Raw genomic sequence first — 12,295 nt, 5'->3', positions numbered from 1 at the left:
TTTTTCAGAGATGAGACAACAAAACATGTTTGGGAAATAAGTGTGGTAATGAACATGAGTTCTAGAATCAGACTGTCCTGTTCTGAATTCCACTCAGTCACTTCTTAGTTGTATGACCTGGGACAAGTTACGGAACCTCTATATGCATAGAGGGGCTCATGGTTCCAACTTGAGAGGGATGCCATGAAAACTACAAGAAACTATAGCAGGTATATGAGGGGGGAGGAGTACGATGACAATCTTTGTCAGTGACTAGTGTTATGTCTTGAAGAAAAACATTCCCTGGAAAGAGAGGTCAAATTAGTGTACAAAAGTAACAGCTGACCATTTTCCAGATGTATGTTAGTAGCAAACAGACGAAAGCGCCCAGTCATACTTTCCAACAGTTCCCTGAAATGGAAACTATCCACTATTCAAATTAGGGAAGAAACAGAGAGACTTACATTTGAAAACTGAAACAAAGAACCTCTATAGCTAAATTCACCTTAGTCTCCCCAACTATAGTACTTTCCCTTCAGGATGTCCTTTCCATGCAAACGCATTTCCCAAACAACCTCCTGGGAAGTCAGGCAAGGCTTGTCTCAACCTTGTCCCCAAAATGTGGCGAGGAGTCTGGCCTGCAGGAAGGCACATGTAACTTTGTTTCCATTTACTTTAAAAACAAAAACAAAACCCAGCTACATAAGGTTTCTGGGTGCCCAGGCACTGCTCTAAGCACCTCAGACCCGATTCCCTGAACCCCCGGGCACCCACGGCACAGGAACTGCTGTGCTCAGGACAATGACTGCTGTACTCCTCTGCCGTGCGTCCCTGTGACTCTCCCTCAAGCAAGCAGAAGCGGGTGCACAGGGGATTATTGCTCAGATGCCCTATGCCAGTGGTTCTCAACCTTCCTAATGCCGCGACCCTTTAATACAGTTCCTCATGACTGAACATAATTAAAGCATAGTGATTAATCACAAAAACAATATGTAATTATATATGTGTTTTCCGATGGTCTTAGGCGACCCCTGTGAAAGGGTCGTTCGAGCCCCAAAGGGGTCGCGACCTACAGGTTGAGAACCGCTGCCCTATGCTAACATGTGCCAGGAGACAGACCTGGCCGCCAGAGGCGAGCCACAGTGTGGCAGGAAGGGGAGAGTGAGGCTCCAGCTCTGCTTTTCTACGAACATTTCATCTGCAGAAAGGACTCTATGCTAAAGCTGAAAATTCATGATTCTAATCCAACACTGATTTTAACCATGAGTAAACGGAGCACCAGGCAGACAAAGCAGCCTGCTGAGCCCGCCACTGCGCAGCCCTGGTTCCCTCAGCAAAGCCAAGGTGCCAGCCAGCTTCGGAGCAGGGAGCTCCCCACCAGCATAGCCCCGCCTACCACTCCAAAGGCTACTATTAACTGCCACCATTGGTGAAATGGGGAATTTTATTTAGGTCCTTGTTTCTGTTATTTGCATTGAGATTAGAAAGACAGGAAAATGTTAACGTTTCCTTACATTTCAACTTCTCCCTTTTGCTACAGAGTAGCCTGTTCAGGCTTCTTCTAGTCTGTGAGACAAGCACATCTCCTATTAAAGCACTGGCTGGAGTTCCCCGTGTCACAGAACACGCAGGACCGAAAATCCTTTGAACTCGTACACATATGATTTGCAAAAACCTAATAGTACATGTTAATTCCTTGTGCTTTAAGGGAAAAAGGTAACTAGTATATTAAAGCCATGAGTTAACAAACATAGCTTAGGATGAAGCAAATGAAACCTCTCACACAAAATGCATTCCTAACAGGCCAAGATCTCAGATCCATGAATGCCTGAAAACCTCTATCCAGAAATATGTAAAAATGGATAAAACAAAATATACATTACATTCTCAAAGGCATTTATTTTAACCTAAGTAGCAAAATCTGTTTTACATGAACTGTTCTGGTCTTGCAAAGTTAATGTGTAATTTCTTTTATTCCCCACTGTATTTAAGTTTTTATCATCACCTTCTATTATGCCAAGAAATGGTTTACCATTTATGGTAATAATATGATGCTGAGTGGAGATATATTACACCAGTTATCAGATCACTGGATATGGCAGAGCCATGACAGTAATGGGAAATAAAATGAAATTTAGAAGAACTTTATCAAACCTCAGGGACACAAGAGCATACTTACCTTCACATTTTAACTTCCCAGGTCATTTCATGAACTGAATATCACAGACATTTACATTAGATACTCACATGTTCATTTAAATGGACAGGTTTGCTTTAATCACCAATAATTACTGAAAGGAATTGTTTTTCATGCAGACTTTCCACAATAGCCCAGAGGCCTCTTGCATTCTTCAACCACTATGGCAGTGACCAAAGGCATAAGCCTTTCAATAGGAATAATTTGGAAACAACTGCTATGAGAGGCTCCGGGGGTGCTGGGGTCAAGGAATCTATGATTAAGACTTATACTATCAGAACTGATTTGTTAGAGCGGTTTCCATGGTGTAGTAGCAGCCGCCAGTAGTGGTGGATACTTGTGAAATCTATTGAATATAATATAATACAGGTGGATAGTATTTTTAAGATAATAGTATCCCAAATTTCTCCTTGGACATATTATATTACACACATAAAACAATTTGAGGGAGAAAAAGTGGCTTCAGTCGTCTGGTACCTATAGAATTTAGGATTTATAACACGTGTCACTAAAAATACATGGCTATTTAATTATCTTTCAACATGCAGATGTTTTCTCTAAATTGCAAGCTCTTCATTCATCTGAAAATGTTATAAAGCAGTGAGTGTGCCAGGCAGTGCGCTAGCCAGGCCCTCAAGCATAAGCTATGGTTTCTGTACAGCAGACCCAAGACCCAACCTGCAGGCCAGAAGTGCAGCCCTTCTATAAAGAGAGTGGGAGAGGTTCATGGCAACCTGCCACGAGTGACGCCTCTCCTACCAGTCCAGCTCCCATCACGCTGGAGGGGGAAGCAGAGCCCAGAGGCTTTTACAGGTTGGAAGGACAGACCTAGGCACACGTAGGCCAGGCCAAGACCAAGGGCATGGTCAGGGATATGACCCACTCCATGATTCAGCGTGCAGTAAGGTTATGTGAGGCTGGCTGCTGTGTGTCATGAAGATCTCCTCACTTCAGGGGAGAGGGCCTCACAAGACTGACCTCATACTCCACGTAACCAAAGGCCACAGCCTGCTATTGAAAAGCAAGTTTCAGAATTGCTTACTTGTGGGATGTCCTTTTCTTCATCATGCTTGCAGATACACCAGCATGGCCTAAAAGAGAAGTGAGTATAAGTCAATGAAAATTGGATTTAAAAAAATAGTTCAATCGCAAGAAAAAAATTAACAATGAAAATTGGATTTAAAAAAATAGTTCAATCGCAAGAAAAAAATTAATTTTGAAAACTATGACATAAAGCATGAAATGAAAATAAACTGTAGATGGCCAATTATGAGAAAGCCATTCATTTACTGAACTTCCAAAAAGCAGATGTAAGGGATTGAGAAGATAAAATGATGAACAACAAACAGTTCATCTCCCCAAATTAGCCATAAAACACAAAACCAAAATCATGTGGGCAAGAATAATCAAATTACAGTGACAATCCTAACCATAAAGTACTAAAAGTTACAGAATTTGTCTTCCTGCCACACAACAACTAAAAATCAGGACAGAAGATATGAAACACCTGGACCCAGATATTGAAAGAATATAGAACCAGAGAGCAGAAAGCCAGGCAGAGTCCCACACCAAGCTGGGCTACATTCCAAACAATTGTGGATGATGCTATACGGAACCAAGAAAAGCACTGTGGTTTTCCTACCTTAAGAGTCAGATTGGAGCTGGGGAAGGTGAGGTGCTGGGAGTTATGGACAGAGTGCTAGCAGTGAGATCTCAGAGGGGGCTCCAAACATGGTGGGGAACCTTAAGATACTAACTTGTGCCCTGGGGGAGGGGGAGGATGAGGGGGAGAAAGAGGAGGAGGATGGGGGAGGAGGGGGAGCAGGAGGGGATGAGGAGGGGGAGGGGAGGGGGGAGGGGGAGGAAGGAGGAGGGAGGAGGGGGAGGAAGGAGGAGGGAGAGGAGGGGGGAGGAGGGGGGAGGAGGAGGGAGGTGGAGGAGGAGGAGGAGGAGGGGAAGGGGAAGGGGAAGGGGAAGGGGAAGGGGAAGGGGAAGGGGAAGGGGAAGGGGAAGGAGAAGGAGAAGGAGAAGGAGAAGGAGAAGGAGAAGGAGAGGGAGAGGGAGAGGGAGAAGGGGAAGGGGAAGGGGAAGGGGAAGGGGAAGGAGGAGGAGGAGGAGGAGGAGGAGGAGGAGGAGGAGGAGAAGAAAGATATTAACTTGCAAAGGCATGAGGTTGTTGTTCAAAGTCCATCTGCCTGCATCTCTGAACACTTGGAGAAGTCAGTAAAACACAAAAAAAGGTGCCCCTTAACAGGAAGTCTGTAGAAGCCCTAAGAAAAAGAGCTGCTACAGATCCATCCTTCGAAAACAAGCTCCAATATTAACCAGCAGACAGCAACAAAAACTGAACACTCCACAACAAATTTCAAAGGTCTAATGCCCCAGGAAAAACTACTAGACAGACAAGAGAGTGGCAAACTGTAACCATTTAACCAAGCAGGTTATGACCAAAATAGTGTAATTAGTGAGCAAAGAGGTGAAAAGAACTATAATAAATATGCTCAAATATCTGAAAGACACAAACACTTGCTCTGGCTGGTAAGGGTCAGTTGACTGGATGTCATCCCATGCACTGAAAGGATGCCAGTTTGTTTCCCAGTCAGGGCACAGGCTTGCGTTGTGAGCTCGATCCCCGGGCATTCAGGAGACAGCCGATTGAGGTTTCTCTTTCACTCGATGTCTCTCTCTCTCCTTTCTCTCTCTCTAAAAATAAAAAATAATTTGTAATGAAAAAAATACAAGACACAAACACTTAAAATAGAAAAATAGCAGGGAAAAATAAAACTGGGAAAAAATACATGATCTGAAATTTTAAAAAATTACTGAATGTGATTTATAGCAGATTAGACTCCACGGATAAAAAGTATCCAAAATGGAATAACACCAACAAAACAAAACAAAAAAAACCCCTGGGAAAATAAATAGCTCAGTGACCTGTGGGACACAACATAAATGAAACTGGACTCCACAAGAGAGAGTACAGAGGGGTGAATGAAAAAAACAAATCTGAAACATATAACTGCAAAACTTTCCAGATGTGGTAAGTATACAACCACACAGCTTACAAGATCAACATAACCAAATAAGATAAAAAAAACAAGAAAAACCGTGCCAAGGCACATCCTAATCAAATTTCTGAAAACCACCAACAAAGTATTTTTAAAGCAGCCAAAGAATAATAGATATTAAAAACAGAGAAACAGAAAATACTAATTTCAGATTTGTTGTCAGTGCACTAAATCTTTAAGGTGCTGCTGAAAAAAACAAAGCATCCTGTCTGTGAACTCAGCATACCATATTGCGCAAATACCTTTCAAACCCCCAGCATCGATAACACATTAAAGGGACATAGGTAAAGGCACCAATTAAGAGACCATATTAAAAAGAGAATTAATATCAGACAAATTAACTTCAGGTTATTTCAAAATGATAAAAAGGGCCAGCCCCGGCCGGTGGTCCAGTGGTTAGGGCAGTAGCCCACGCACAGAAGGGTCGCAAGTTCAATCCCCACCCTGGTGGGGAAGCGTGCGGGAGGCAACCAACCAATGTCTCTCATCAATGTTTCTTTCCCCCTCTCCCTTCTAATCTCTCTAGAAAATCGATAGAAAAAATATCCTTGAATGAGGATTAACAACAACAAAAAATGATAAAAGGGTCAATTATTCAAGAAGCCATAACAATTTTTAATGTGTTTAGAACCTAATTACAAACTACTGAAATACATAAGGCAAAAAAATGACAAAATTTACAACAAAGTTGACATGCCATACTTAGAGAGTTTAAACTCTTTCATCCCAGTAATTAATATGACAATGAATAGAAAATCAGAAAGGATATAGAAGACATGAACATCACAGTCAACTTGAGTTAGTTGACATTTATAGAGTACTAACCCAATAATGGCTAAATACACATTTTTTCCCCCCAAGTTCACATGGGACATTAACTCAGATGCACCATATGCTACTCATAATGCAAACTCTCAATACATACATTTAAAACAACTTGAAATCATATGATGTTTGTTCTTTGACCACATCAGAATTAAACTAGAAATTTGGAAAGACCCCAGTGTTGAAAATTAAACAATCTTCTAAAAAAATCCATGGCTCAATCACAAAATCACAATGAAAATTCAATATTCTGAATTTTAAAAAATGAAAACACAATCTATCCAATATGTGGAATACAGCAAAAGCAGTACTTACTATATAGATCAAAATTTACACTACTTGGTAAGTATCAGCAATACAAATAAAACAAAGGACTTTTCACCATAAACTCAGAACAGAGGTTCCCCTGAGTGGAGGAAGAAGGCTTCTGAGTTATTTTTCTCCTTGACTTAGATTAAGGTGACCATTTGTAAACAAAAATTTCTGTACTACTGTTATATTTACAACTTTAAAAAGTTAACTGAAAAAGAAGACAGACGGCCAATTGGTCTGTGTAAGACTGTCTGCTTTAATTCACAGATAAAGATGGTGAGCCTTGACCATGAGCTGGGAGAGCCATGCTCACCCACTTTCACCCTGCATGTCTTCATGCATGCAAAGAAGTGGGCAGCTCAGGGGCGAAGATAAGACACAGAATGGATGGAGGGCAAATCTACCTGAAGCATCCCTGGATCGCCTCTGGGTGTCAGCAGGTAAGAATGAGGAGATAACAAATGCAAAAGCAAGTTCTACTACCACTGCACCAGGCATCAGGATCCTTTCCCTCCCTTCCCATGCTGAACATACAAGGAAAGGGCAGCTGAGTTTAGCATTTGGTGTGCCCCCAACGTAATAGACACATCCTTGTCCCTGAATCCTACAAAGCTTATCCTGGCCCCACACATCCCCACAAGGTTGACTTTCCCATTTAGAAGAGTAGCATGGCAGAAACAATTTTCTATTGACCACTCAAGAAAAAGGTAAGCCATTCATAATTCATTCTTAATTCTTAGGTATGAATGGACAATGATCAACAGTCACATAACCTCAGTGGTAGAACTGAGAAAGATGGAAACAAGTAGCACCACTGTTCACAAAATGGTCCAAGAACTACAAAGATGAATAAAAGAATTGGTATTCTCAAGGAACTGAAGATACTACAGTCATAAATGGGAACAAGAGGCTATGAAAAGGGAAAACAAAAGTTCTTGAAATTAAAAAGAACAGAGAGAACTTCTTGTTTCCAGTACAGTATGTTAAGAGCTTGGAAGTCGTTACTCTGTCTTAACAAGAGCTGAACAAGCTGAAAAATCAACAACTCTTCATAGGTTGGCCAAAGAAGTGAGGTCACAGAGCAAACTGCTGACCCAAAACTAGAGAAACAGACAAGCAAATACACAGATTCACAACTCATTCAGAAGAGCCTCCAAGGAACCAGTGCTGGGGGAGGAAATCACAAATAGTACCTGACCAACTGCTGGAGGCTCAGTGTATAAGTCTAAGAGGTAAAAACGCCAGAGAAATACAGCCATGGGAGAGATGGAGGGGAGAGTTTTATCTCCAGGATCTCTCTATCAGGTTCTCACAGTGAAGATCATTGAAAAATCCCCTCCTGCTTCCAGCAGAGGGAGGGGAAAAGTACCCCCTTTGAAATATACCATAACATTCTGTTCTAAACTGGGCCTGCCCTCAAAAGAAACTATTTTATCACAGCCTAACTGAGCTGAGGACAGGTAAATACCCAGCTCTCTAGCCCCCATGCAGTCCTGTTTCACATAAGGGAGAGGATACAGAGAAGCACTTGTGAAGGTCACAGCCCAGTGATAGACTCACTGAAAGACAGAGACCTAATCACAGCATTACAGAATGTATCTCTTCCCCCTTCCCTTACACCTCACCACCACCTCACTAAAGGCCCATTCACTGGAGTTCCTTTACCCAGTACATCATGTCTGGCTTACAAATAATTAATTGTTAGGCATATTAAAAGGCAAAAGGCACAGTTTGAAGAGACAGAGCAGGAATCTGAAGCAGACTTAGATATGGCAAAGTTGGAATTATCAGACTAGAAATTTAACGCAACTATGAATAATATGGTAAAGGCTCCAGTGAAAAAGTAGGCAGCATGAAGAACAGGAGATAAAGACCATACAAAAAATCAAAAGGACATGGTAGAGATCAAAAGCATCTAACAAAAATGAAGAATGTCTTTGATGGATTCGATCCCCAGTAGGGGGCATGCAGGAGGTAGCCAATCAATGTTTATCCCCAATGGATGTTTCTACCTCTCTATTTCTCTCCCTTCTTCTATCTCTAAAATCAATTTAAAACACAAACACAAACAAAAGCCCTGGCTGGGGTGGCTCAGTGGTGGCTGGAGTGCCGTCCCATGAACCAAAGGGTCGTGCAGTTGTAAGGTATTTGCTGAATATGGTATGCTCAGTTCACAGGTAGAATGCTTTGGTTTTTTTTTCCAGCAGCACCTCAAAGATTTAGTGCACTGTTTTCTGGCTTACCTGGTTTCTGACAACAAATCTGGAATTAGTATTTTCTGTTTCTCTATTTTTAGTATCTATTATTCTTCGGCTGCTTTAAAAATACTTAATCAATGGTTTTCAGAAATTTGATTAGGATGTGCCTTGGCACGGTTTTTCTTGTTTTTTATCTTACTTTGGTTATGTTGATCTTGTAAGCTGTATAGTTGTATACTTACCACATCTGGAAAATTTCTGCGGTTATATGTTTCAGATTTGTTTTTTCGTTTATGCCTCTGTCCTCTCTTTCGTGAAGTCCAGTTTCATTTATGTTATGTATCCAACAGATCACTGAGGCTATTCATTTTCCCAGTTGTTTTTTGTTGTTGTTGGTGGTGGTGTTGTTCCATTTTGGATACTTTTTATCCATGGAGTCTAATCTGATATTAATCACATTTAGTAATTTTTTAAAAATTTCAGATCATGTATTTTTCTTGTGGGTTCAAGTCCAGTCAGGGCATATGCCCAGGTTTTGGGTTCTATCCCATTTGGGACCTGTACGAGAGGTGGCTGGTTTATGTTTCTCTCTCACATAAATATTTCTCTCTCTTTCCCTCTTCCTACCCCTCTCTTTAGAATCAATGAAAAAATATACATATATACACGGAAGAAAAAAATTCCGACAAAGGGCAACACTTAGTAAAAGCACTGGATTAGCCAATTACAAACCTAGTACAAAGACTGAAAGGCAAAAGGAGGGAGGAAACCAAGATGGCAGCATAGATAAATGTGATACTCATATACTCCCACAACCACATCAAAATTACAACTAAAATACAGAACAAGCATCATTCAGAATCACCTGAAATCTAGCTGGAAGGAAGTCCTACAACTAGAGAAATAAAGAAAGCACACTGAGTGGTAGGAGGGGCGGAGGCATGATGTTCTTTTAATCAGGAAGGATATCTTGGCTGCGGAGGCCTCCTGTGAGGAGCAAGGGGTCCCAGCCCCACACCAGACACCCAGCCCAGGGATTCAGTGCAGAGAAGAAAAGTCCCTGTAACTTCAAGATGTAAAAACCAGCAGGGATTGTGGCTGAGTGACACGGAGGCTGACAGAGTCCCAGCAGTTCCTCTTAAAGGGCCAGTGCAAGGACTTAGTCAGACTCACTCCCTCTGAGCTCCAGCACTGGTGCAGCAGCCTGAAAAGATCCAGGAATATACATAGAGGAACTAAATTGTCTGGCATCAGGGCAAGAACTTGGGGGCAGCTACCTCCCAGACAAAAGTGCTCGTAGAAGTCATTCCTCCTATACTGAGACCTCCCCTGCCAAGAGCTGACTGACAGGCACCATATGTGAGTCTCCATCAGCCTGGCTCACACTATTGGCCCTGCCTTGGTGATTTGACCCCCACCCCCACCCCAATCTGTTTGCAGCAGCTTTTTCATATGAATGGCCTGTCCTGGCTCAGGCTTCAGACTTTGCTGAAATCTCTCAAACAAGCTGCAGCTGGTGTCAGTGTGTCCCAAACCTATCAATAAAAGGCCCAAGATCTAGAACTAGCACCAGCCTGCCTTGCTTTACAACTGGGCCTCAGTTGGGCACTTCTAAACCTGATACAGATAGGAGGGAACTGCAGATCTCTCTGTAGTTCCTGTCAGGTGGCCCCAGGCAGTGGCTAACTTCAGACCACACCAGATTACAACTCTACACATCCACAAGTGACACACTCAAGGGGCAGACTCAGTGAGCACCAAAGCCCCACTGAAGCAAATCCTGCTCCTTAGGGGTATCTCCTGCACAGCTGCTCTTCCACTGTATTCCCAGCTGGTCCTCACAGCCAATGGGCTCGGAAGTCAATTCCTCCCAGTGACACCAACAGCAATCAAGGTTCAATTACAACAAGACAGTGCCCACAGCCCACAAAGAGGCACACATAGAGTGCCCAGCTCAGATGAGGAGAGGCTGAGCCACTGGGCCCTATAGGACATCTAGTATACAAGGCCACTCTACCAAGTCCAGGAGATATGGCAGCTCCACTTAATACATAGAAACATACACAGAGAAGTAGCCAAAATGCAGAAACAAAGAAACATGTCCCAAATGAAAGAACATAAGAAATCTCCAGAAAAAGAACTAAATGAAATGGAAGCAAGCAAACTATTAGATACAGAGTTCAAAACTATGATTATAAGGATGCTCAAGGAACTTACTAGTAATGAGAGCTTCAAGGGACTTAGTGAGATTTTCAAGGATCTTAATGAGAATGTCAAAGACATGAAAAAGGACCAGTCAGAAATTAAGCATGTACTAACTGATACAAAGAATTATTTACAGGGATGCAACAGTAGAGTAGAGGATTTCAAGAATCAAATCAACAATTTGGAATATGAGGAAGCACAAAACACCTAATCCAAAGAGCAAAAAGAAAAAAGAACCCAAAAATATAGTGTAAGGAGCCACCTGGACAACTTTAAGCATACCAACATTAGCATTATGGGGGTGCCAGAAGGAGGAGAAAGAGAACAAGATATTGAAAACCTATTTGAAGAAATAATGACAGAAAACTTCCCCTACCTGTTGAAAGAAATAGACTTGCAAGTCCAGGAAGCAAAGAACCAAAAAAGAGGAACCCAAGGAGGCGCCAAGACACATCATAATTAAAATGCCAAAGGCTAAAGACAAAGAGAGAATCTTAAAAGCAGCAAGAGAAAAGCAGTTAGTTACCTACAAAGAAGCACCCATAGGACTGTCAGCTAACTTCTGAACAGAAACTATGCAGGCCAAAAGGGAATGGCAAGAAATATTCAAAGTGATAAAAAAACAAGAACTTACAACCAAGATTACTCAACCCAGCAAAGCTATCATTTAGAATTAAAGGTCAGATAAAGATATTCTCAGAAAAGAAAAAGCTAAAGGTGTTCATTACCACCAAACCAGTATTACATGAAATGTTGAAGGGTATTTGTAAGAAAAAGGATAAAAAACATGAACAATAAAATGGCAATAAATACATATCTATCAACAATTGAACTTAAAAATCAAAAAACCAAAACAAAACAAAACCGAACAAGGAATCTAATGAACAAAATAAATTGACAAATAAAAGAGAACCAGAAATGCCCTAGCCATTTGGCTCGGTGGATAGAGCGTCAGCTTGAGACTAAAGGGTCCCAGGTTAGATTCTGGTCAAGGGCACGTGCTGGGGTTGCTGGGTTGCGGGCTTGATCCCCAGTAGGGGATGTGTAGGAGGCAGCCAATCAAAGATTCCCTCTCATCATTAATGTTTCTATCTCTCTCTCTCCCTCTCCCCTCTCTGAAATCAATAAAAATATATTTTTTTAAAAAAATAGAACCAGAAGCATGGAAACATGGAACAGACTGAGGAATCTGAGAGGGAAGGTGAGCGGGAGGAGGAGGATAGAGATTAACCAAAGAATTTATATGCATATGTGCATTACCCATGGACACAGACAATAGGGCGGTGAAGGCCTGCAGTGGGGTGGGAACCAGGTAGAGGAGGTAATGTGTGCGTGTGTGTATTGGGGGGGGGGGGGGGGGGGGGGGCCTGGCATCTGTAATACTCTCAACAATAAAGATTTAAAAAAGGAAAGATAAAAGTTGGAAGACGATGGGTAATTTCAAGAATAAATTAAGGGATATACATAAGCACACAGAAAATAAGTAAAAATAATGTCAAAAACATAAACAT

The 12,295-nt window shown here is 41.8% G+C and overlaps 1 protein-coding gene across 4 annotated transcripts in view; it reads right to left on the bottom strand.

The window, feature by feature from the left end:
• SPIN1 (spindlin 1) overlaps positions 1–12,295 on the bottom strand; it is a 94,973-nt gene that overhangs the window by 22,335 nt on the left and 60,343 nt on the right. For all 4 annotated transcript variants that reach the window (XM_070400786.1, XM_070400789.1, XM_070400787.1 and 1 more), the window contains one exon: positions 3,219–3,267. In XM_070400786.1, the coding sequence (XP_070256887.1) occupies positions 3,219–3,267 (49 nt within the window). The remainder of the gene's footprint in view (positions 1–3,218; positions 3,268–12,295) is intronic.

Source organism: Myotis yumanensis, unplaced genomic scaffold (genome assembly GCF_028538775.1).
Source record: "Myotis yumanensis isolate MYYU_CA2020_CCGP unplaced genomic scaffold, mMyoYum1.0.hap1 SCAF_21, whole genome shotgun sequence".
NCBI lineage: Eukaryota > Metazoa > Chordata > Mammalia > Chiroptera > Vespertilionidae > Myotis > Myotis yumanensis.
The sequence above is the reverse complement of the archived record's forward strand: the minus strand, read 5'-3'. Positions and strand labels throughout refer to the sequence as shown.